The 25,518-nt window shown below is 53.5% G+C and overlaps 1 protein-coding gene across 2 annotated transcripts in view; it reads left to right on the forward strand.

Annotated features, from left to right (window-relative positions):
• TTC1 (tetratricopeptide repeat domain 1) overlaps nucleotides 1–24,954 on the forward strand; it is a 30,010-nt gene extending 5,056 nt beyond the window's left edge. For both annotated transcript variants that reach the window (XM_056133100.1, XM_056133101.1), the window contains exons 3-8: nucleotides 13,280–13,340; nucleotides 14,509–14,621; nucleotides 17,989–18,025; nucleotides 20,188–20,336; nucleotides 21,188–21,242; nucleotides 24,461–24,954. In XM_056133100.1, coding sequence (XP_055989075.1) covers nucleotides 13,280–13,340; nucleotides 14,509–14,621; nucleotides 17,989–18,025; nucleotides 20,188–20,336; nucleotides 21,188–21,242; nucleotides 24,461–24,594 — 549 coding nt within the window. In that variant the 3' untranslated portion in view covers nucleotides 24,595–24,954. The remainder of the gene's footprint in view (nucleotides 1–13,279; nucleotides 13,341–14,508; nucleotides 14,622–17,988; nucleotides 18,026–20,187; nucleotides 20,337–21,187; nucleotides 21,243–24,460) is intronic.
• Nucleotides 24,955–25,518: the final 564 nt, after the last annotated feature.

The following is a 25,518-nucleotide window of genomic DNA, read 5'->3' on the forward strand; positions in this document are numbered from 1 at the left end:
AAAACCCTCGGGCGTTAGTGGAATAAGCTCGGACTGTTTGCTGACGGGAAAGTTTCAAAGTGCCACCCACTCTTTTCTGTGCTTATTGATCTAGAGGATGACTTTGCAGATCAGTGTTCTCAAAGTTTATTATACCTGAGAAGTCAGAGGAAACTTCTACTCCAGGCCTGAGGGGTGGCACCGAGGCTCTGCTTTGTTGGCGGGCGTCAGTCCGATGAAGTCAGAGCTGTGGCCGCATGACTGTTGTGGGACATGGAGAAGCTCGGGGGGGCACAGGCGACTACCAGCCTGGCCAGTGTACTGACCGCATCCCATGGCAAAAGCGGGTTTTCTTCTACCGTCTTCTCTTCTCCGCATCTAAAAGCTCCTGCTCAGGTGTGAAGCAATATCAAAATAAGGACACCTGCTTCTATGAAGTGTGTTTTGGGAAAGAGTTCTGAGTTAAATATTTCCCAGGTGTGTATGTGTGGGAGCGAAACAAGGAAAGTATTTCCCAGGCCAGAGAGGTATACAAGCATTAAAGCACTTGCTTTGTGTTAGGCCAGTTCTGGTTCCATCTGTCACCACATATGTCCCTCGAGCACCACTAGGACTGGTTCTGATTCTTGAGCAAAGCTGGACATGCCCCTCCCCCCCGAAATATTGGAAACAAAATAGTTCTTTTAAAGAAAAAAAATTCACAGGCAGTGAGAGATGGCTTGGCTGGTTGGAGTGCATTTCTTGCACACAGCGGGGCTTTTTTTTTTTGGCACCTCAGGGTCTCCAAAGCAAAGGGAGAAGCCCCCTCTGAGCACCTCTGGGTGTGACCCAAAAAACGAACAGGAGAGATATTTATCTTCCCTCGAAACGGTACGCCTTGCTGAGCTTGACCGGAGGCCTGTCCTCTGAGGGCTTTTGAAAGTCACTTGTGTCTCTCTGTAGCAGTAATGATTCTTTTTTAATGTGATCAGTTCCCTTCGGAATCATTTGTCTGGATTGCTGTCCCTGCCATTTCAGCTTATTTTTCTGCTCTTACCCAGGAAAGAATGCCACCTGTCTTGCTGCCTGTGCTGCCATTGTTGAGATCTTTTTTAAATGTTGTTTTTCAGTGGAAAGGCTCACCCATTGCAACGCAGGGTTTCTTCGTGGCTCCGCACTCAGGGATCACTTCTGGCAGTGCTCAGGGCGTCATAATGGACTCCAGGGATGGAATGGAACCCAGTTGGCCATATGGAAGGCAAAACTCTTCCCACTGTGCTATCACTCCAGCTGCCTCCTCTCCCCCATGTTCCTTTTTATTTTTTTCTCTTTGGGTCACACCCAGAGATGCTCAGGGGTTACGCTCCTGGCATACTTAGGATTGACTCCTGGCAGTGCTCATGGGGACCATATGGGATGGTGGGGATCGAACCCAGGTCAGCTGCATGCAAGGCAAATGCCCACCCTGCTGTGCTGTTGCTCCAGCCCCCTCCCTCTTGTTCCCTAAACACCCTTTTTACCCAGATGTGATTGACAAGTCTCCGACCATGCTGTACTTGGTATAAAAGTTCCTGCCAATTTTGCTTTTGTAGCACTCACTTTATAAAGCCACAGGGGGAAGCAGAGAGCTGCTGAAAACTCAGTGTGGAATCAACGTGGTGCTGATTGTGGTTTTGGTTTTCCTTTGTTGCCTGTGAAACAGACAAGATTCTTGAAGTGACTGTCTCTTAAAACATCTATTTAGCACAGTTACTCCGTGATGCTAGAAGCTGTTTGTGTTGTGTTCACCGGCTGCTCTAAGGTACGGTCTCCCCGGGCAGTCGCTGCCTTGAGGGGTCCCTGGTGCAGATGGTGGAGGTTTTATGTTATTTTCGGCATTCCTGCCAGATTATAACCAGTTGAAATGGAAACAGCTGGAACTGGATTGCCTCACAGTTGGAAAGCCTTTCCCCACGCCGAGGCGGAGGGCCATCCACCTGCTCTCTCCTGCTCCATGGCTTCCTGTTTCTCCATGTCGGTCCCCAGCCCATCTGGAGGCTTCGTGTGCGTGCTGTGGCATGTGTATCTCATTTTACCTGCGTGTCCATATCACCGCCAAGGTGGCTCGGTATAGCTTCTTAGCGTCACAATTTCTTTCTTTCTTTTTTTTTTTTTTTTGTTGGCTTTGGTTTTATGGCCCCATTCAGCGGTGCTCAGCTTACTCTTCCTTGCTCTGCCCTCAGGGATCACTCCTGGCAGGTTCCAGGGGCCATGTGGGATGCTGGGGATTAAACCCAGCCAGTTGCCTGCGAGGCGAGTGTCCTACTCGCTGTACCTTCCCTCCCTCCCACTGCCGTCCCTCCTCAAAAAGATCCTTCTGCCTCTTCCGCCCCACACCCTCCCCTTTTCCTTTGGGTACCCACCATGGTTTTCACTGAGTCTGGGAGTTCACTTTGTTGGGTTTTGTCAGTGACTGCCATTACTTGTGAGTAAAAGCATCTGGTAACCAGTGCTCAGAGCCACTCCCGTCGGTGCCCCATGACGTGCCAGGCTCGAACCCAGGATGCTTGCACAGGCTCAACACTCACTCTAGCCTGTTCCACCTTCTCCTAGCACCGTCCTCCCACACATTGGCCTTTCTCACAGATGTGAGGTGTGGCTTTGATTTGTAACTCCCTACTATGTGGTGTCACACTTGCTTTTCCCATGGGTCTTCAGCCGTATGTTTCTTTGGAAAGTGTCTATTCAGGTTTTTGCTGTTGGTGCTTATTGCTGTAGTTGTGGAGGGTCACTCTTGGGGCCACCACGGACACTTCAGTGGTGCCTGGCAGTGCTTGGGCGACTACGTGGTGCTGAGGATTGGACCCAGGGCCCATGGATATAACACGTATGCTCCACACTTGGACCTCCCTCCCTCCCTCTCCCTCCTTTTCTCCTTTGAGTCATTACTGAATTTTGTCCTCGGTGGCACTTTTTTTTTTCTTTTTTGCTTTTTGGGCCACACCTGGCGATGCACAGGGTTTACTCCTGGCTGTGCTCTCAGGAATTACTCCTGGCGGTGCTCAGGGCACCATATGGGATGCTGGGAATCGAACACTGGTCAGCCACGTGCAAGGCAAATACCTTACCTGCTGTGCTATTATTCCAGCCCCAGTGGCGCTTATTTTTTTCCTCTTCTTCTTGAAGAACCTATTTTTGTGGAGCCTTCCTTGGAGTTTGCATATTATCAATTATGTTTTTTTATAGCCAATAGCTCTGTTGGGAATTTTTCAAAAATTATATAGTTAAGGTAATATGGTTACAATAGTGTTGATGTTTGTGTGGGGTATTTTGGGAGGGGCGGTGGCGGGGGCTGTGCTCAAGGCTTAGTTCTGGATCTGCACTCAGGGATCACTCCTGGTGGGCTCAGGGGACCCTCTGCGGTGCAGGGTGCTGGGTGAGTGAGATCATCTAGTATTTGTTCTCTTTTTGTTTAGTCTTATGCCCTCCAGTTCCATCCAAGTTGCAGCCAACTACAAGATTTCATCTTTTCTTCTAGCTGAGGAGTATCTTGTTGCATAAGTGCATTTATGTGTATTGCATATGTGTATGTGTGTATGTATGTCATAATTTCTTTATCTGCTAATCTGTCTTTGGATAAAGGTAAAGGTAAAGGCCCTCCCGTTGATCGTCGATTTGCTCGAGCGGGTCCAGTAACGTCTCCATTGGAGACTTTGTTGTTACTGTGTCTGGCATATCGAATACTCTCGGTAGCTTGCCGGGCTCTCCGAGAGGGGCGGAGGAATCGAACTCGGGTCGGCCATGTTGGCCGCTTGTAAGGCGAACGCCCTACCCGCTGTGCTATCGCTCCAGGGGGTCTTTGGATATTTGTGTTATTTTCTTATCCTGGCTATCCAATTTAACACTGCAGTCAATGTAGATGTGCACAGTGGAATAGTATTTTTATGTTTGGGAGTAGATGCCGAGAGAGTGGGTCTCTCTTTGAGCCGGAGATAAAGTACAGTGTCTGGTGTGTGCCAACCCCAGTTCAGTCCCCAGCGTTGCCTGTGGTCCCCCCAGTGCAGAGCCAGAAATGATCCCTAAGTGCAGAGTCAGGAGTAGGCCTGAGCACAACTCATTGCAGCCCAGACTCTTCACCCCTCGTATACACTCCGCAGAAAAAAGCTCCAGTCTTAAATTTGAGGGAAGACTCCCGGTTGTTCTCCATAAGAGGCTGAGCGTTCCCACCTGCAGTGACCAAGGATCCCTTTTTCACCAGACATGGGTTGTTTTGGGTTGTGTTGGTAAGTGTGAGATATCGTCTCATTGTCGCTTGGATTTGCATTTCCCTGATACTGCGCGAACAGTGAGCATTTTTCCGAATGCCTGTACTCTTTGGCAAAGTATCTATCTGTTCATCACCTCTCCCAGTTTTCAATGGGCTTATTCAATTGCGCTTGATCTTTGTCAGTATTTTATATATCTTGGATATTGGCCCTTTATCCGATGCAAATATTTTCTCCCATTATATGTACGCAAATATTTTCTCACAGTAGAATGGCCTTTTGTTTTTGTCCAAGTTTCTTTTGCCATCCCCAACCTTTCTAGTATGAAACAGTCTCATTTTTTAATTTTTGTTTTTATTTTCTCTCCCTGTGGGATCGAGTCTCTGAAGATACCTCAGAGGTCTTTGGGGGCCACACCCTGGAGAGCCCCATCTGTGTGTGCTCCTCGGTGCGCTTTATTCTGGTCTAATATTTAATCCTCCTTGTGCAGTGTTAGGGATCCAGTTTCTTTCTCCCTCCCCCGCCTCTCCCCCCAGCCCGCGCTCCCCCTCCCGTCATGGCTATCCAGTTTCCTCAGCATTCGCGGAGGCCCTCCTTACACCCAGCACCTTTGTCATACATTAATCCTCTATCTAGCAGGGTTTGGGGTGTTTTTCAGTGGGGGTGGTTGTGGTGGCTGGAGGGTGTTGGGCCACAGCTGGCTATGTTCATTGCTTCCTCCCGGCTCTGCATGCCTAGCTGGGCTCAGGGGACAGTGCGATGCTGGGGATTGAACCCAAATCAGCTGTGTATGTGGCAGGCTCTTTACCCACGGTACCGTGCTCCAGGCCCTGGGATTTTTCTAACAGCCTAATGTGTTTGGTAAAGAGGTTCCCTTCCTTTGCTTCTACATTTCCTTTCTGTTTTCATTGTTTGGTTCTCCATTGGCGTGCGTTTGCAGCATTGCACTAATTTTGTTCAAAGGGTCTTTTTTTTTTTTAACTCATTGTTATGATTCTCCATTCCCTTAAAAGGAATTTGAAGTGATTTCTTTTTTCCGATGTGGGTATATGCGTGCACACACGCACGCTTGTGTGTGGCGCCCAGGATAAAACCAGGGGTTACATGTGAAGTACGCGCTCGACCTTTGAGCCATGCCCTCCATCCAGTTGATGTCTACAGACTTGCCTCGCCGGCGCTCACCTTTCTGAGCATGTGGTTTGTTTCTCCACGAGGAGGCACTGTAGCTCCTGGATTGAAATTTCGTGGGTTGGGTGTTTCGTTTTGTTTTGTTTTTTTTTTTTTCCGGGGTAAGCAAGGGCCACCCCAAGAGAAGAAGACATTTTATATTTAAGTTGTACTTATTCTTGTATCTTAGATCAGTGCGTGCGTTTCTTGGGGCCTCGGTAGGCAGAGAAGAAGGGTGGGTCTGCCGGGGAGTCCTTGGGCAGTGCAGGTGTTCGGCCTGACCCGAGTAGGTTGGGGTGCGCTGGTGAAACAAAGACGATTCCTCTTCTCCTTCCGTTTGGGCTGTACACTGGCAGGGCTCGGGGCTGTTTCTGGCTCTGTACTCGGAGTGTTGGGGGTGCCCAGGGGACCTTGTGCTGGGGATCTGAGCCAGGGTGGGCTGAATGCCGCCCGAGCACTTCTCCCCTCTTGTCTCTCAGGCCCAGTCGTTCTTGTGTTTGTTTTCCATTTGTGGTGGAGTTTTGGGGGGCTTTTTTGTTCAGTTGATTTGGGGGCCACGTCTATCTGTGCTGAGGACTTACAGCTGGTTCTGCACCTAGGGGTCATTCCTGGAGGGACTCATAAATGGTCCTGGGGATTGAACCCAGGTTGGCCCTGAGCAAGGCAAGGGTCTTACCTGTTGTACTAGTGCTTCAGCCCCTTAAAATTCTTTGGGGTTTTTTTTTTAATATTTTATTTATTGGCTTTTGAGGTCACATACAGTGATGCTCAGAGGTTACTCCTAGCTCTGCACTCAGGAATTACTACTGGCGGTGCTCAGGGGACCAAATGGAATGCCAGGGATCGAACCCAGATTGGCCAGGTATAAGGCAAACTCTCTGGCCCCTGACCTATTGCTCTGCCCCTAAATTCTTTGGTTTTTAAAAAGCTACAGTAGACTATGTCTTGTAAAATTCTTAGGATCTAAGAAAATCATTCCCTAAGAAAGCTAGAGTAAAATTAAAGATCCCGGGCATCTCTGTACATTATGAGGGCAGAGGATAAATGTTAACCAGGTATGAGTCGAATTGAACCATCTGCTCAGTATCCGTTCTGACTAACCCTGTGAAGAGGCCTGTTAGCTGCAGAAGAGCCGGGGGGCTGGTGCCCTGCCCTGCAAGAGTGGACGAGGATCCAGGCCCTGGTGCTCCTGCCGTCTGGGACCCTGGCCTGCCAGCGATTCCACCCACAGCCCGTGGGCAGCTCTGTGGGCCCAGCAGTTTAGAGTTCCTTTCTCCAAGGTGGCAAGTATCAATCGTCACTTCAAAGTATTTGAATGCTGTTTTTATTTTTGTTTAATTTTTGGTGAAGGGTGGGGAGGCGGTGTTTAGGCCACACTCCTGGCTCAGGATTCACTCCTGGCAGTGCTCAGGGGACCAGATGAGATGGATGGAACTTGGGTGGGCTGCACGCCTGGCCAATACCTTCCCTGCTGGACTGCCTCTCTGGCCCTCTCAACTTTGGTTATTCATCAACAAGATGTGTTTGATTAGGCTCCTGGAGGAGTTGGGGATGACTGGGTGGGCGGGGGTGTTAGTCTGAAAGGGGCACGTGAGAAGCTTGTGTGGTCCTGACATACCATGAGAAGTAATGGAGTGTATGGATATTTTGCCACTGTGTGTTCAATGGTAGGTGGTACTGGGTCACTCCTGGCCCTGGATCCAGGCAGGATGGGGGAGGGGGGGAGTGGGGGGGATTGGTGTCCTTCCCTGTGTACTCAGTCAACTTCTGTCAATTTCCTTTTCAGATAGATATCTCTAAGAGTTGATAGTTTGTTTCTGGTGGAATTGTCTGTTGTGACTGGCTACACTTTGAAACTCTGTAGTCAAGTGCGATAGGATCCTTGCTCTTAGAACCCCCTCCTCAGCGAACTCCCATTCTTAGCTCTGTAGTATGGTTTGATGCCTCAGTGCTTAAGTCAGTGCTGAGGGGTTCATTGGAGCCACATCTGGTAATGCTCGGGTCATGGTACCAAGGAGAGAGTTGGGGGGTCTTACAGAGAGAGCACTAGGGGTAAGGCATTGGGTTCCAGTCCCAACATCCCTTGTGGTCCCCCATGCTGCCAGGCATGATCCCTGAGCACAAGAGCCAGGAATAACCGATGTGCGTCATCAAGTGTGACCCCCAAACAAAAACACTCAAAAAACTGGAGGCCTTATACCTGTGAGGCTTCACCCCTGTTAACTATCTGCTTGACACTCTCTACTCCTAGTGTTTTCAGGAGTCTCCATGCTGTTTTCCGTAGAGGCTGAACCAGCATGTTCCCCCCGACAGTGCGGGAGTCGTCTGAGCAGCTCTTGTTCCCTGTCTGAGTATATGGTCGGTTCTCTCGGCCCGGAGGATCCCTCGGGCTTGGTGAGCAGGCCTCCGCTGATGAATGCTCCGAAGCTTTTCCCTCCTCTCTGGGGCATCTGTGTAACTTCTCTGGAGAAGTGTCTGTTTAGGGCTTCTACCCATTTTTTTAAATCCCCATTGGTTTGTTAGTTTTGTTATTGTTGAGTTTTAGAGACTCTTCGCGTCTTTTGAATGTTCCCCCTTGAGAAATATCTGATCTCAGACATCCTTTCCCAATTTGTAGGTCTCCGTTTGCTTCTGTGGTACTTTCTTTCAGTGTGCTAAGAGCCTTTTAATCTGATATAGTCCCATCTGTTTATTTACTTATTCTTTGCTTTTTGTCCCCTTGTGGGTTGGAATTTTCAAAAACATGTCTGATGTTAGGGCCAGGAGGGTATCACCCATGTTTCTTCCATGCTGCTTGTGTCTGGTCTCCCGGCCCTACCCCTCCCTACATTAGGACTGAGGGGTCACACCCGGGGTTGCAGTGCTGCCAGGATCGTGCTCCGGGATTGAGCGGTGTCCCTTGCCTGCCGAGGTCCCTGACGGGTGGAGCTGACGGCAGCATAGCTTTTCTGCGCAGCCTCTGCGGACGGTGTGAGGTGCAGGAGGCCCACGGCCCCTGGCGGGTGCAGTGACCAGTCCACACCCCCACTCTGTCCTCGGCTCCAGGAGCGTCACACACACCCGACCCGTCTTTGTCCTGGGATCAAGTTCGCCTCTTGGCACAGCTGGGAGATGGTGCAGCTTTCTCCTCAGGGTGCTATTTTTAGCTGTTTCCAAGGAGATGTTCAGCGTGATATTGATAATTGCATTAATCCTTCATTTCCACAACCTGTGGAAGCTGCTGCTCTCCCAGTGTTGGCTGCTCGTGGGCCGCGGGGCTGTGATTCTCCAGCTGAAGATGAAATGCCGTCCTTGGACCAGTTGGCCTCAGAAGTGTGTTTGCCAGCCCAGACTTTGTAGCTGTAAATAGCGCCTGAGCTTTTTGGGGTGGTCTGCCCAGGCTGGTCCTTAGCAGGCCTGCCTTCTGGGTTTATCCTGGATCTAGGCTTTGCCTCTTGGTATTTTAATGTTTGAAGTTTTCCAAAGACTTCTGATTTTTCCTCCTCTCTTTGACTGTGCTAGGGATCAAACTCAGGTCCTCATATATCCAAGCCATGAGCCCTACCTCTGAACAACAACCCCAACCAGACTCTTCCCTTTTTTTGGTTTTGTTTTGGGGCCATGCCCAGTGGTACTCCTGGCAGCCTACAGGAACCATATGTGGTCGAATCCTGGTTGGCTGCGTGCAAGGCAAATGCCCTGCCCACTGTGTTGTCACTCTGGCTCCTCTTTTTCTGGTTTTTGAACCACACCTAGTGGTACCCAGGACTTAACTCCTGGCTCTGTGCTCAGGGATCACTCCCGGTGGTGCTTGGGATCAAACTGAGGTTGGTCATTTGCAGGAACCCTGTCCTGTCTCTCCAGCCCCCAAAACAGTTAACTCCACGCATGCCCACACACAGGAGCCTGATCACAGGAGTGGCTGGTGCCTTGGCGCTGGGGAGCAGGTTACAGAAAGCGGTGAGGGCCAATTTAAGTAGAATTGACGGGTGGGCGTTAAACTTGATGAGTTGCCCATCTCTGAAGAATTTGGGGTTTTTAGAGTGGGGTGACGGCTCAGAGGGCTGGAACACATGAACCAGAACCTGGAGTGTTCTCTCCTGCACCCTAAATCACTTAATTTATCAGGGATTTTTCTTGGCCTCCAGCCTCTAGTGCCCTTTCCTGCTGAACTAATGGTCCTATGCTGGGATCTCATTGAGTGACAGACAGTACCCACTGTACCACCTGTCTCTGCCACTTGGCTTGTCAGATGTTTCCAACCATCCCCTAATCTGGGCAGGGAGGGTTAGTCTGTGATTCTCAAGCTCTGTTCTGGCCAGGCTTTTCTGCTTAAAGACATTTGCTCTCGAGGCTGGAGCGATAGTACAGCGGGTAGGGCATTTGCCTTGCACGCGGCCGACTCACGTTTTATTCCCAGCATCCCATATGGTCCCCCGAGCACCGCCAAGAGTTATTCCTGAGTGCATGAGCCAGGAGTAAATCCCGTGCAATGCCGGGTGTAACCCAAAAGGGGGGCGGGGGGAGATGTTTGCTCTCTGCAGTTTCTTATTCCCTGATACCTGCCTTCAAAAGACTGTTGTTGTGGGCCAGAGAGTACAGTGGGTAGTGGGTAAGACACCTGTCTTGCATGCAGCCGACTGGGTTCAATCTCCAGCATCCCATATGGTCCCCTAAGCACTGCCAGGAGCGATTCCTGAGTACAGAGCCAGGAGTAATCCCTGAGCATCACCAGGTATGCACCGCCCCACCCCCCCAAAAAAATAAAGACACACATTGAGTCTTCAAGCCCTCCTTGGCGCTGGGGAGCAGGTTACAGAAAGCGTAACATGCTCTTTTCAACAAATCTGTTTGCTTTAAATAGTTTGCCTTGTGGGCCAGAAAAATAGTACAGTAGGTAAGACAGTTGCTCACCTGGGTTCAACCCCTGGCACCACATGTGGCCCACCCCCAACACAAGCAAGGAATGAGCCCCAGGCATGGCTGATCATGTATGACCCCCAAACAAAGAGTTTACCTGATAAGATAGTTAAAAATCCTGAGAGTACAGTAAAGCAGCATTTTTTTCCTTTTGTTTTTTTTGTTTGGGGGCCACACCTGGTAATAGTCAGGGATTCCTCATGGTTCTTTGCTCAGGGGTCACTCGGGGGCCTATATGGGGTTCCCCCAGGCCCCACCAGAAATAATTCCTGAGTGTATATGGGTTGCAGGGGATCGAACCTGGGTCGATCATGTGCAAATCAAGTACCCTACCAAATGTGCTGTCTCTCCAGCCCCAAGCCAGCATTCCCAGAGTGGGCAATACCTCCTACCCCAGCACAGGGGTCCCCCGCTGGAAAGATCAGGGGTATGGTATAGCCTTGGTGCAGTTGGCGGCTGCTTTGTCTGTTGACTTTAAGGAGGTGGGTTGGGGGCTGGAGAGATGGTAAGTGTGAAGCACGTGCCGCGTGCAGGCTCCCCGGCATCCTGGTGGTCCCCGCAGCCCCACCAGGAGTGATTCCGAGCACAGGCAGATTGCCAGCTGCACCCAATGATCCCCGCCCGCCCCCTCCCGGGCCAAGCCTGTCTGTGCATTTCTGCTCTGGAGCCGGACTTGAAAGGTCTTTGGTCTCATCAGCATGCTTCCAAGATTTCTCCAGAGAGGGGATGTTTTCGTTGGTTTCTAGTCTTGATACTTCTCTTGCGTATGTATATATACCCTGCTAGCTGTGTTTCCTCTCATGGAAGGCTTCAAGAGTGAAAGAAAGACATTTCAGAAGGTCTCTTCTCTTCGGAGGGGGCGGGAGGCCTGAGCCGGTATCAGGCCTGCCCCCTGCAGGCTGCACGCTGGCCTTCTCCACACGCTCCCTTTTACACTGCAGCACTGTCCAGGATGGGTCAGGGCACAGACAGAGCTCGATGGCTTTGTGTGTGCAAGGGCCCAGGTTTGGTACCGGCACTACATGGCCAATTGAGCACTGCCAGGAGGAGCCCCTGGGCACTGCTGACGTGTGTGTCTGTCCCTCCTCCCCTTAAAGGTGGAAAAAATAGGAATAAGGGCTGGTGGCCTCACAGGGCTTACATGGAGCACGCGCCCTGCCTGTGTGGGGCCCTGGACTAGCCCCGGCACCACCTGGACGAAGCCAGGGCCAGGCTGACCGCCCCTGCCAGCCGTGCTACACGGTGGTGTGCAGAGACAGCCAGTGCCAGTTGGAGCTGCAAGAGGACGCTGACTCTGCCTTTGAGCTTGAGGGGGCCAGGGGGCATCTGTGGGTTTCAGTGTTGTCAGAAGCAGCTCAGAAAACAGATGGTTGGGTTTGGAGTCCCAAGCAGCCTTTAGCCTGGCCCTGCAGAGGCTCGGCCCAGCGTGCACCCAGCGTGGTGTGTGTCTCCTCCTGACACGCCTCCAGTGTAGCCAGGTTGTTAGCGCATACATGTTCCCAAACAATAGCAGCCTCTCGAGCCCGCCTCGTGGGGGAGCTTCCGTCCCTGATCACAGGCGTCCCATAAAACTTCTGAAGCCTCGGGCTCAGGAGAGCTGTGTGCCTTCTCCAAGGCCACGCGTCAAGGAGCAGCTCAGCTGAGCGTACGGTGGGGGCTGCCCATCCCGGTGTGTTCGCAACTGTGTGTTCTGGGCAGGGGTGGGGAAGAGGAGAGAGAGAGAGAAAGAGAGAGAGAGAGACTGCCTTAGAGGCAGGTGGGGGTGGGGGCGATGGGAGGGAACCTGGGGACACTGGTGCTGGGAAATTACGCTGGCAGAGGGATGGGTGTTGGAACATTGTATGACTGAAACTTAATCATGAACAGCTTTGTAAGGGTCTGTCTCACAGTGATTCAATAAAGAAGTTTTTTTTAAAAAAAAAAAGGAAGTAAATGACTTCCGAATTCCCATTCCATGCAAAAGATAGAAATCTAGAAAGACTGGGTGTTGTTATATTTTCCTTATTTTTATTTTGGTCTTAGGGCCACACCTGGTGGCACTTGGGCATCACTTTAAGTGGTACTTAAGGGACCCTGTGATGATGAGGGTCAGACCTGGATCTCCTGTGGGCAGAGCGTGTCTTCAGCCCGTTGACCTCTCTGTACTTGAATACCATAAACTGTAAACTGTTCTAGCTGTATTGCATAAACTATAATTTGAAAAAAAAAGAACTCTCTCTTATCCGGTTTGTGTTTTAAATATCAAGATGCAATTGAGTGGCCAAAGAGCTAGTACTGGGGGTAAGAAGCCTGCCTTGCATGTAGCCAGGCCTGGTTTGATCACGGGCACTGCATATGGACCCCTGGGCACTACTAGGAGGGGCCATCCCCCCCCCCAACGCCACACACACACACACACACACACATATACGCAACGGATGCAGGTGATTAGCTAGGCAATCAAGTGGCTAAATCACTGTGTCTCTAACCTCTGTATGTTAGAGGTGTGGATAAAACTGACCCAGCTCCCAAAAGTTAACTCAGCGGCCTGGAACTTCCCAGTGACTGAAAGCTCCTGCCTTGCAAGTCTGTGGTGTCGAGTTCCAGTGGTGCTGCCCATGCATTGAGTGCAGTCCGAGCACCTCCAGCCCCACTGGAGCCAAGCGTGAGCACCGAGACTAGAGTGCCGAGCTCGGGGAGTACTGAGCATCTGTGCTCAGTCTGCAACACCAGCAACTAAGTAACATGCTTGGGGTTTGGGGCCACGTCCCATCGGTGCTCAGGGCTGGCTTACTCTTAGCCCAGTGCTCAGGGATCCCTTCTGGCAGCCGGGGTGTCGGGGATCATACCCAGTTGGCCATGCAAGGCAAGCACCCTACTCACTGTATGATTGCTCTGGCCTCCTGAGAAACATCTTTTTAGTTACAAGGAAAAACGCTGGAGTATGCTAACCGGGCTGATGTGTAAGAGGCTGAGCTCTTTGCTCACTTGTGATAACGGTGTGATAATTGAGATTCTCTGGTCTCGCTCAGAAAAGAAGAGAAGAGAGCACCCGTCTAAAGGAGCAGGGCAACGAGCAGTTCAGGAAAGCAGGTAAGAAGGCCCCTCTCCGCCGCCTGCCTGCTCGCCACTCCCGGGCCAGTCTGTGCCAGGCTGCTCGCCGCGCGGGGTGTGCCCACTGCTCTCAGCGGACAGGGACCCTTCCCGCGTGTCTCCTGGCAAGGGCAGGTTTTCCCCTTTCTGTCCTCGACGCTCTCTAAGTCCCTAGGAGGAGGACAGACTCCAGCCATTGCCTTGGAAACCAACCTTGGGTGTCAGGGGGCTGTTGGTGCCTTGGCTCAACACTCGGGGACCCAGTCCTCACTGACCTGGCTTGAAGCCTGGCGGGGACGCTGGTTGCTCTTTCCTGAGTTTGTCTCTGGATCCAGAGATCCGGGTGTTCTCCATAGCCCTCGGCCTTCCTTTCCTCGCTGGGCAATGGTTAGGTTCCTTCTGCTACACGGAGCTGTGGTGGCCGACTTGGCTTCCTCGCCTGGCTGTGTGCTGTGGGAAGCAGTAGGGGTAACGTTGCCCCACTGTGAGGCTCAGATGTTTTTATACCTCCGCTTAACTAGCATCCCTTTGCCCCACGTACCTTGAATGTGTCATTTTGAACTCTGCGTTTTAGTGTGAAAAATTACAAACCTGATCAAGGCATGAATAGACCATTTCTCGCAGTGCCCAAACTAAAACTATGCCTGGGAACCTATAAACTTAAAACCATTTCTCTAGTTTTAAGTTTTTGTACTTGTTTGCTATTTGGGGGGGTGTCGCACCCAGCAGGGCTTACTCCTGCTTGCTCAGGGATCACCGTATGCTATGCCAGGAACCTGTCTGTGTGCAAGGCATGTGCCTTACCAGCTGTATTCTCTCTCTAGCCCCAGAGTTTTTTTTTTTTTAATCCCAGGCTTTGAGTTCTAAACTTGAGTCTCTTTTGTCCGTGCAATTCTCTCATCTTACGAAATTGGCAGAATTGACACCTACCTAGTGGGTGCTGCTCAAACCATCACCCTGAGTGGGCCAGGCGGGGACACACAGACCCTGTGGGGCACTGCAGGATTCCACAGAGAGAGAGAGAGAAAGACAGCTCAGCAGAGTGGACATACGCTCTGCATGCAGGGGGTCCCGGGTGCAGACCCTGTCATTCTCGAGCCCCGGGACACTACTAGGTGTGCCCCCCAACGGCAAACAAACCCGTGACCTCTATCTCCTCCATCCTCAGATTACTCAGAAGCTGAGAATTCTTACAGCCAAGCCCTCCAGACATGCCCCTGCTGCTTCCAGCAAGAGAGGTCCATCCTGTTCTCCAATCGTGCTGCCGCCAGAATGAAACAGGTACGGCTTTGCAGCCCCGCTCCCGACAGGCGTCTCCAGAAGAAACCTCAGGCGGCTTAAAGCTGCCGCCCCAGTTCGTCCCGGGACAGAGAGGGCACAGAGCGGACTGAGAAGTATCTGAGGAAGTGAGTCAGCGTTCTGTTCTCGTTCTCGTCCCCGGGGACTCTTCTCTCACAGAGCAAAGCCTGGCATCGTGGCCTCCAAACTAGGGCAGGTCAGCAAAGCCGAGGGCCAAGTAGTGCGTGTCCTAGAATAGTGACCGCGGCTATTTCTGGTCTCCAGAATGTGAGCTGCAGGCGCCGGGAGACTGGCAGCCACCCACCGGGACTCTGGTCCGGGGGATGCTCGTCCCTCACGGCTGGTCTCTCTGCGCGTGTGGAACATGCACGGCAGCGGGGCCTGTGATGTGGAGGTCGGGACAGCCAGGCTATCGGGCTCCTGGAGGTGTGAGGGCTGGGGGTGGCAGTGGGGGTGGCGTGTGTCTAGCATCTACATTTGCTTCCTACCACCTGGGTATTTCTGTTTTGCCATGCCTGGCGATGCACAGGGCTTACTCCTGGCTCTGCGCTCAGGAGTGATTCCTGGCGGCGCTCTGGGGACCCTATGGGATGCCTGGATCAATTCTGGGTTGGTCACGTGCAAGGCCAGTGCCCTCCTCACTGTACTCCAGCCCTCTGGAGTCACTGTCGCTCCAGCCCTCTACCATGTGGGTATTGAGTTAAGTTTGGTGGGGCCAGAGTGATGGCTCAGAGGGCTAGAGCAGATGCTTTGCAGACAGATACCTCGGTTGCATTCCTAACATCTCCAGCACGCCTGGAGTACCAGTGAGTACAGCACTGGTACAAGAGCAATTGAAAAATAAAAGCTTAATCAGTTGTGTTTTTGTCTGGTGTTCCTCATGGGTTTCTTGTTGTTTTTCTTTCTGGGTCACACCAGCGATGCACAGGGGTTCCTCCTGGCTCCACACTCAGGAATTACTCCTGGCGGTGCTCGGGGGACCATATGGGATGCTGGGAATCGAACCTGGGTCTGCCGCATGCAGGGCAAATGCCCCACCTGGTGTGCTGTTGTTCCAGCCCCTGTGTTCCTCATGTTTTTGAGTGGGAGTGGCCTCCCAATAGTTCATGGCGTCTGGGGACCACTTCCAAATATCTTGGCCCAGCTCTGCAGCGTGGATGGTTCCGTGTTTGGGCCTGGCAGTGGGGTGCCGGATCCAGAGGTGCTGGTGGCAGTCAGGGCCATCCAGAGGATACTAGGGCTGTGTCCAGTGGTGTTGGGGGACCTGGTGGTACCAGGAGCTAGACTTGGGACCACGCCCACACAGGGCATGTGTTTCAGCCCTTCGAGTGAACATCTCCCTGTCTGCTCCACTATGCCTGTATAATCCACAGAACAAGTTTTGTTGGATTGGAGTAGGCGTCTTGTGGGAGAGAAGAGCACTTGTGGGCTGGAGATAGCTCTTAAGATACCGTCCTGGACTTAAGGCGCTCGTCTGTACCCCATCGGGCCCAGTTCCACCTCCACATACAGCTTCCTGAGCATCACCTGTGGAGCCGCAGGCCCAATAATAATACCACTTGTTTAAATTGTAACTGCTCTTTCCGAAGTGTCCATGCCTGTAACCATTCACAAAGTGAGGTCGAGCTTGGGGCTTGGGTGGGTCAAGCTTCTGGGTGGCCAGTTTCTGCCAGGACACTGTCTCAGCTTTGCTTTCCATGTTGCCTGAAATTCTCCTGCCAAACGCCGTGTGTGGGGCCAGGCTTGGAAAGGGGTGAGAAGTATCCGTGAATATGGTACAGATGGAAAGGGTTGTCTTTTAAGCCCAAATCTGTGTACTATTGGATTCATCTCTAAAGTGAAGTAATTTTATAGTGATTCTTACAGCATGAGAGAAGAAATAATTCTAGAATATAGAAATTTTTTTTGTTAGAAACAAAATCAATAGCACAGTGGGTAGGGCCTTGCATGCGGCCAACCAGGCCAACCCGAGTTCGATTCCTCCGCCCCTCTCGGAGAGCCCAGCAAGCTACTGAGAGTATCTCACCTGAACAGCAAAGCCTGGCAAGCTCCCCGTGACGTATTCAATATGCCAAACACAGTAACAACAAGTCTCACAACGGAGATATTACTGGACCCGCTCAAGCAAATCGATGAACAACAGGAGAACAGTGCTACAGGAACAAAGTAGTTTTAAGTTTATATAAAGCATTACTGATTACTGTATCCTATCCTTGATCAGAATTTACAACATACACTAACGGTTTTACACCTAGCTGGGAAATTTTGGTCTTTCATATGTGTTTCTCAACTAGATCTTGCCATATTTGGGGGTTTTTGGCTTTTGGTTTTGGGTCACACCCGGCAGTGCTCAGTTACTCTTGGTTCTGCGTTCAGGAGGAACATATTCCTGGTGGTGGTCCAAGAACCCTCTGGGACGCCTGGGATTGACCCGGGCCGGCTACATGCAAGGCAGGCGCCCTGCCCTCCCCGCTGTGCTGTCACTCCAGCCCAAACATCCTGCAGCATTCTAACCCTGGGAGCCTCAGCATGCATGGGCATGAGAAGACTTTCCATGTCAGAGCACATGAGTCGCCCTGCATCTGACTTCTCTCTCATCACAGATTCCCAGTGACTGGTCGTGCTCGGGTGGGCCCGGGCGAGCGACTCACAGCTGAGTTGGGAAAATGTGGGCTACTTGTCTTTCACCTGGGGGCAAGCTCCAAAGGGCAGTTCGTGCCTGTTTCCCTGTGTGGAGGCGCAAGTCTGCCAGTGTGTTCCAGTTGTCCTTGTCAACTTCTGACTATGTAAGATCTGGCTCGGAGGGCTCAGGTCTGTGCTTCGCATGCAGGAGACCCAGGGTTGACCCCTGGCACCGTGCACCACACTTTGTGTAATGCCCACCTCCACTGACTCGGGGGGATGCCAAGAGCAGGCACTTGGCTGTGGTCCTGGGGACCCCTCAGGATGGGAGCACAGACCTGACATCATGACGTCACCAGTTAGTCCCCAGTTTGATCTCTCGCACTGCACAGCTCCCCCTGAGCACCATTTCAGGGCCATCCCCCCCTCCCCCCCAAAATACATATGTATAAAAAGTAGGCTCTTAGATGTATGGAATTCTGCTAAGTTAGATCGATTTTCTGGGCACTTTGGAAGGAAGCTTGAGTAATTTGTTTCCAGGGGGCCTTTAAGTCAGAGCTTTGTCATAGTGTGCATTTTAGCTTGGAAGACCTGTGTATTTCCATGAGATTTCTTTGAAGAGAAGCAATTATTATTGGAGAGTTTCATGTCTTTGAGCCCTGGGCCATTAAGATAGAACATCTTTTGATGCTGTATCGACACCTGGTAATGCTCTCTTTCTTTTTAGGACAAGAAAGAGGCGGCCATCAGTGACTGCAGCAAAGGTACAGCTTTTGGGTGATGTTTATGCAATTAGCTCCAGAGCTGGGCCGGTGTGTGGGTCAGGTGGGTTCCCTTTGGTCTTTGCCATTAAAGCAGCCTCTCTCTGCTCTGCCCTTCCTGGTGGTGGTAGCCGTAGACACTGATCATTGGAGTACGAACGTGGCTCTGAACGCACAGTTCCATTGTTTTCCCTGTTGGTAAAGATGTGAAGAAAGATCAAGGCTGCCTTGGCCATGGAAACTCTTAGGACAGAGTTTCCTTTCTCTGGTGTCCTGATGATTTTCCTTTTGGGGGAGGGGGGGTTGGGGCCACACCTCCTGGTGTTCAGGGGTTACTCCTGGCAGTGCTCAGGGGTGCCAGAGATTGAACCTGTGCCCTGCCTGTTGTACTCTCTCTGACCCCTGTCAGAAATTTCTTGATTGGGGTCAAAGTGGTAGTACGGCAGATAGGGTGCTTGTCTTGCAGACACCGGCCTGGGTTCCGTCCCCAGCACCACACACACACACACAGAGTTCCCGTGAGCCCTGTCAGAAGGAAGCTCTGAGCCATGCGGGGCGTGGCCCGCGAAGCTCCTAACACCAATTTCTGGATGGGTTTGGAGCAGATAACTGGACTGAGCACATGCGTCACATGCGTGAAGATCAGGTTCAGCACCTGGCACTCAAGAGAAAATCCCCCGCCCCAAAAAACAAATGCAGCAGAGCAAAACCAAGATAGAACAGTGATAATAATTTCTTGATAGGCCAGATACCTATTTTGCTTTCCTAACCGGCCTTTGAAGGGAGCTTGTGTAATCGCTTGCTTCACGTCCTACTGCCTTCTACTCCTACTCCCAGGGATGATTCAGGCTAATCACCGTTTGTTTATTTATTTATTTATTTTCTGTCCTCTCTGGGTGATAGTTTCTCTGCGAACATAGAGCTAAAAAGAATCTAATATCTAGTCCCAGTCTCATACTAAGCGTGAGTTACTGTTTTTAGCTTTAAATTAACTTCCTCCCCATCTCGGCTCTCTTTATCGTATGTGAGTGAAACTCGCCACGTTCCATTCTAGTAAATCCTGTCTGATCTCATTCTGGATGTACTGTTCCGTTGGGGAGGGGGTGCTTGACTTTGCTTCGTGTGAGCTCCCACCAGGAACATCTGCTGATTTTCGGAGCTGCGTTCTCTCTGAGCGATGGGGAGAATGTGCCAGAAAGTCAGGGTGGAGTTCCTGTCCAGCGCTGGCCAGGAACTCAGGAAAGGCAGGCAGGAGGAGGGCGTTTTCTGGTTGCAATACCCAGAAACTGTGTGTGTAACCGAGCAGATGTGTGCATTGTCCCCATGGATGAGATGCTTTGAGGGTGGGGTGGGGGGAGTGCTTCTTTGTAATAAAAGGTCCATGCTCCCTCATCCCAGTGCACACCCATTCATTCAGTCAACCTTGGCAGCAACCGCGGCCATTTATTTCCAAGGTCGTATTAGAGCTCGTTGCCGCCCATCAAGTGGAACAGTATTTATTGCTTCCTCCACGTGAGGATTTTTCAGCCTTGCCACAGCATAAGCACATTCTTTCTGTGAATGAGGGGTGGAGATTCATGCTGGAGTGGTGTGCTGCTTGCAAGCGGCTGCTTCAGCCCAACTCTGATTCCATGCCCAGTACTGAGCACCACCATGGTGGCCCCAAGCCCCTACCCCCCCAACCCCACCAAAAAAAAAAATTCTATGAAATAACCCTGGGGAAAAGCCCCTTATTTGCATCATCAGAAGCAGGTGGAAGTGTCTGGAGTCCATTTTCTAAATACTTGTGACGCTGATAGAGAATGTGTGCTGCATGCCGGGTGGGGTTCCTTGAGTGAACCTCCTTCTGACCCCAGCCCCCTGCCCCTGCGGGACTCTTTCTCTAGCCCACATTGAAGGGCTTGCGGACATGCAGAGCCGCCTTCTGCTCCCATGGCTTCCTTTGGGCGTTTCTCCCTTAGGCCACTGCAACCGTCTTGAACTCAGGACCGAGGGCGTCTCCAGAAACCCCGTGGTCTTCACAGGGAAAGGTGCCAGGCACCCATGCAGACCCTGGCAAAGGACTCTGCCTGGGGCCCCCTGGGTGGCAGGGACCCTGGACCCCCGGAAGCTGAAGGCGCGTGGACCCTTTCTCCTTGTGACCTGGGGGTGTCTTCTCTCCGTAGCCATCCAGTTAAACCCCAGCTACATTAGAGCAATCCTGAGGCGAGCAGAGTTATATGAGAAAGCCGACAAGCTCGATGAGGCGCTGGAAGACTACAAGTCCGTGCTCGAGAAGGACCCCTCAGTGGCCCAAGCCAGAGAGGCCTGCATGGTAAGAGCCTTTGCGGGCTGTGAGGAGCAAATCCCAGGAGCTCGGACTCGGCGGAGGTGCCCACAGACACCCCCAGACCAGGCACCCGGGCCTCTGCCCTCTGCGGCGGCATCTGAAGCCCTTTCCCTTCACTGCGGGCCTTTGAGGCCTCTGCTCTGTGGCTCGTTCGAGCTGTGCCTTGGCACTGTGGGCTAGCCAACTCCTGGCTTCTGTCCGCCCTTTTTGGTATTCAGTCACCATTTTTTAGTAACTGTCGTGTGCCTGTCTAGTTGCGTGTACCCACATATAACCTCAGCTTTCTTAAAAATGACTCTTACTCTTGTATTTGCACTATTTTTTTCTGATTATTTTTATTTCAGCTATAAGGTAGCTACTGTCTTGTACCCCTTTAAAATGAACTCCAGGGGCTGCAGAGATTGTACAGTGGGTGCCGGGCTCCATTCCAGCACTGCCATGAGTGATCCCTGAGCACTGAGCCAGGAGTAAGCCCTGAGCCCTGCCGGGCGTGGCCCCCAAACAAAAACTGACCCCCCAAAAAAGGGACTCAAACACAAGGAGAATCAGGAACGATGTATGTGCTAGGGATTTTGCTTCCTGGAGAGTGTCGTTCCACCCGTCCCCGAGTTCGGTGCCCGGCCCCAGAGCAGCACATGACCCCAGATGGCCCTGTCAGCACCTCTCTCAGGCTTCCCGCACGGCAGTGCTGGCCATGTTCGGGCCGGCGCGGGCGGTGTCACCGAGGAGATGCACTGCCGGGTCTCCGCCCATCACACCAGGACAGCAGGGCCCTCACTGACTGCACTCTCCGGTCGAGGGACGTTTCACCCACCCGTGTGTCCTTCCTCCCTCAGAGATTGCCTCGGCAAATCGAAGAACGGAATGAGCGGCTGAAGGAGGAGATGCTGGGTACGTGTGCTTCCTTCCCCTGCCTCCCTCCCGCCGGCATGGGCGTGGGTGCGCCCTCCCACCAGGGGCTGTGCTCAGTGGCAGCCCTGCCCTCGCGGACTTGGGCCCTGGGCGCCGCTTTTGACTCCAGGGGCGGCCATTGTGGTAGACAGAAGATGTGACAGCACAGCAAGGTGGGCGGCTGCCTTGCATGCACCCACCCGGGGTGGGGCCGCCAAACTACTTTGATCTTGCTCCTTCTCTTGGAAAACTTGCTGCCTTTGGAAACCAACTAGTCCCGCCCAAGTGGCAATGCTACCGGCCTCCGTTTCGGGTGACAAATTTCAGTTGCATTTTGTCACATGAGCTTGGGCTTGGGTTTTGTCTTTCTGGTGGTGCCAACGCTTGAACCCAGGGCTTCACATGTGTGAACAGTGAGCATCCGTTCCGTCCCAGCCACAGTCACTGTGAGGCCGAACTCTGCAGAACCAAGGGCGCTGCCAGTCCGGAAATGGTACTGAGGGTACGGGAGACCAGAAATGTGGAGGAGGTTGTTGCTTCTCTGCCAGAGCCCACTCGGCCTGCTCTGCCCCCTGCCCGAGACCCCACGAAGCTCACTGAGCACGTCACAGTCCCCGGGACCTGAGGGGACATGATTTCCTGTAGATTGGACCTTGCCTCCAAGGCTGCGGTTAGAACCAGCGTCCCAAAGGCTTGCCCAGCTGGTCGGGTTACTGGACTCGGCCATTCACCCAGCCGGCCGGGCAGGTGCAGACCACATGGAGAGCTGCGTCATACCTGACCGGGTTCTGGACCCTCCCTCAGTTTCTCTTTTTAAAAACAATGGGTAGGGCATTTGCCTTGCAAGCGGCCGACCCGGGTTCGATTCCCAGCATCCCATATGGTCCCCTGTGAGGTGCCAGGAGTAATTCCTGAGTGCAAAGCCAGGAGTAAACCCTGTGCATTGCCGGGTGTGACCCAAAAAGCAAAAAAAAAAAAAAACCCTTTCCCGGGGCTGGAGACAGAGTACTGCGGGTAGGATACTTGCACTCAGCAAGCCTGGGTTCAAACCCCGACACCCCGTACAGTGCCTTGAGCACCGCCAAGTGTGGCCCCACTCCAAAAAGAAAGGGGGTCTGCGTTAGGCTGGATTCCTGCTGCCGATGGCTTGTAGGGGACTTGGCGTGTGTTTTTCTGGGGCATTGTCCTGAGTCCCTGTTGGAGGCCATCCAGAACGGTGCCAAGGAGTCTCCCTGGAATCGGTTCCAAGCACCGGCCTGGCGTGCCTCCGTCTCCTCTCTTTCTCTTACTTTGAGATCTTCGTGTCTCGGTGCTTCTTTCTGCAAGGGCCTCCGTCAGGCCTAGACGCTTGTTTGGCAGATCTGCCGGTGGTGGCCAGGCTCCGCTCCCCGTGAGTAGGATGGTGACGGTGGTGCTTCCCAGGTGAGGCGATACCCCCGACGGCCCCAAAGACTGTCACCTGCCCCACGGCCCTCGCCTGGGCTCTGGGCTTCCTCCTACTGTTGGCAGTGGGACCGTGGCCAGGTGCAGGGAGCCAAGAGGTACGTGCTCCCCCGTGGCCCATGTGCGGCCGCTGCTTTCCCTGGGTTCATGGCTTTGCTCCTGGTCTGGCAGCACAAGGTGCACAGAGTTGCTCCAGAGCGTTTGTCATTGGCATTTAGTGACTTGCCTGATTTTTTGACACAATGAGTCTCGGTTTAGGTTTCGGTGACTTTGACTGGCTTGTGTCTGTTTCCTCGGAGCCTCGATGTCCTGCCAAGTAGTAGGGGAGCTCTGCCCCGCAACCCCCGCAGGGACCGGGGCAGCCCCCATTCCCTGAAGGCGTGGGAACTGCCAGCCTGGCCGCCCTTTGCACCCACACAGTCCTGTGTGCTTGAAGGGACAAGGGGCCCACAGGGCACAAGGCAGAGTCCCCGACCGCTCCCCCTACCCCTGCCAGCCTGTGCCCACCCCTCCCGCCCAAGCCCCCCGCCTACGGCAGCTCTGTGGCTCCCTGCGCCCTTCCCTCCCCTCATGCTGTTCTCGGTGCTCCACGGGAGTTTGCTGTCGCCCGCACCATGGCCTGCGTGCCTACGGCCCCCTCATGCGCGCCCCCCTATCCTTGCCTATGGCCTGCAGGGGGCTGAGTGAAGGGAGCCAAGATCGGATTAGAAGTTGTGGGTGTTTATTGAGGGGAAATAGGTGGGAGAGAGACCTGGGCAGGGCTGTGCCGCGGCCTCTGCCCCATGCAGGCCCCCGGCTCCCTCCCTCCCGCGCCAGGTGACGTTCATGGTGTCTTCACCATGTCCTCCCACTCCGGGGAGGCCCTGTCCTGTCTGTGCTGTGACCTCCTCTGACCAGCAGGTCAGCCGTCGTCGCTGCGTCCCTCGAGTGCCCCGATTTCCAGACTGGTTGGGGACCAGCAGGGCAGTCCTTGGCCAGCGCCCCTCGGGACTCGGCGAGCTGTGGGCTCAGACTGAGGATGAAGGTCTTTCCCTGGGGCGTTTGGCATGGACAGGCCAAGCGTCTTGGAGGGGTTTGGGTTCCGATCACTCCTGGCTCTGCTCAGGGGTTGCTCCTGGTGGGTTTGTGGGTACTGTCGGGTGTCGGGTATTGAACCCAGGTCGGCCACATGCAAGGCAAGCGCCCGTCGCTCCTGCCCCTCCCTCCACCCCCCATCCTGAAGTTCTTTACCTGGGACTGTGTTCAGAGTAGGAAGGAACCTGCATCTCTGGCAGTTGGGGGGTTCTTCCCCTGCCCCCCAGTCTCCTGAGAAACAGACCTGCAAGAACAATAAGAACAGTTAAGAGTGAGACTGGCCAAGACTTCCCAAGCATGACTGCTGTCCCATGGCCCGCGGACCCCCGGAGACCCTGCCCCGTGCGTGCAGGCATTGGGGTGTGCGTCTGTGGCTGTGGGTCGGGGCCCGGCAGAGGCTGAGCAACACGGCCGAGGTGCTGGGTGGGGACAGGCCCCCTCGTCCAGGAGCATGGCTCTTGCACACAGAGTCTGATGCTCTCTGGAGGATGGGACAGGCGGGTACAGACTGAGTAGCACCCTAGCAGGCCGGCCTGAACTTGCAACTGAGTCAGAGGACAGGTGTGGCGGGACCTCTGTCCCTCCCGCTCACTGGCTCGTCCCCAGCTGAGCAGCTCGGGGCGCCCGTCACTGCCTGCGGGGTGAGGTGAGCTGGGCCGTTCCCTCGCCCCCGTGTCTGAGTCTCTGCCTTTCCCTTGCAGGTAAGCTGAAAGATCTCGGGAACTTGGTTCTCCGGCCCTTTGGACTCTCCACAGAAAATTTCCAGATCAAACAGGATTCCTCCACGGGTTCCTACTCCATCAATTTTGTTCAGAATCCTAATAATAACAGATAGCAGAGGCGACGGTAGCGCCCAAAGCGGGCTTGGAAGCTGCGTGCTGCTCGCTGTGTGCCAGGGGACAGGCCCTGCTCGTGTGCCCTTGCCCAAGCGTCCTCTCCAGCGGCCGCCCAGCAGAGCCCCGGGCCCCCGGTGGCCTGGGTGGGGAGGGTGGCCAGGCCTCCCGATGTCACGAGCCTCATTGATTTCCCTTCAAGGTGGTGTCTGTGCCGTCGTCCCCGTGACCTCCCTGTTCTGTCCGGGGAGCACCTTTCGCCCAGCCGGAGTCCCCCGGGCCCCCGCAGCCCTGCCGGCTGGGAGATGCTCCGACGGGATTCAGTTCATGGGACGCTTGCCTGCCGCCCTGTCCCTCGGCACGTGTCCCCAGGCTGCCAAGTTGCTCTGGCGGTGCCTGACTCTGCTGTGGTAATAAATGCTTTCTCTGATGGTCTGAGCTGCCTTGTGAATTTTGTGCCCGTCGCGACAGAAGAGAGCGAACGACGGTCCGACCCCAAAACAGACGCGGCTTCCGGCGGTGTCACCGCACCCAGACTCCTCACACACGCCCTGAGTCTTCGCAGCCCCGGTGAGTGTCACTGTGGCCCAGAAGAGCAGAGTGCTACCCGCAGCCCGGTCCCTGGTTAGTGGCAGGGTGTTCACCCCCTAGGTAAGGCTGCTCTTGCCCCTCGGTGCTGGGGGAGAACTGTGTTGCGGTTTGGGAGTTGGAGGCAGTGATGTCTTTCTGACACGTGGCACTCAGCGTCCCGCGTGGGGCGGACCTTGGCTAACACTGGCCTCGGCAGCCCCCAGGCCATGTGGCTGGTGAGGATGCACTGAAGCCACAAGCCAGCTGTCTCTCGGGGCCCAGGGGAAGAGAGACAGATCGTGCAGAGTTCTGCTTTGCTGTTTGTGAGAAGTCTGGCATCAGCTGTTCCCCAAAAG

Source organism: Sorex fumeus, unplaced genomic scaffold (assembly GCF_029834395.1).
Source record: "Sorex fumeus unplaced genomic scaffold, SorFum_2.1 ptg000097l, whole genome shotgun sequence".
Taxonomy (NCBI): domain Eukaryota; kingdom Metazoa; phylum Chordata; class Mammalia; order Eulipotyphla; family Soricidae; genus Sorex; species Sorex fumeus.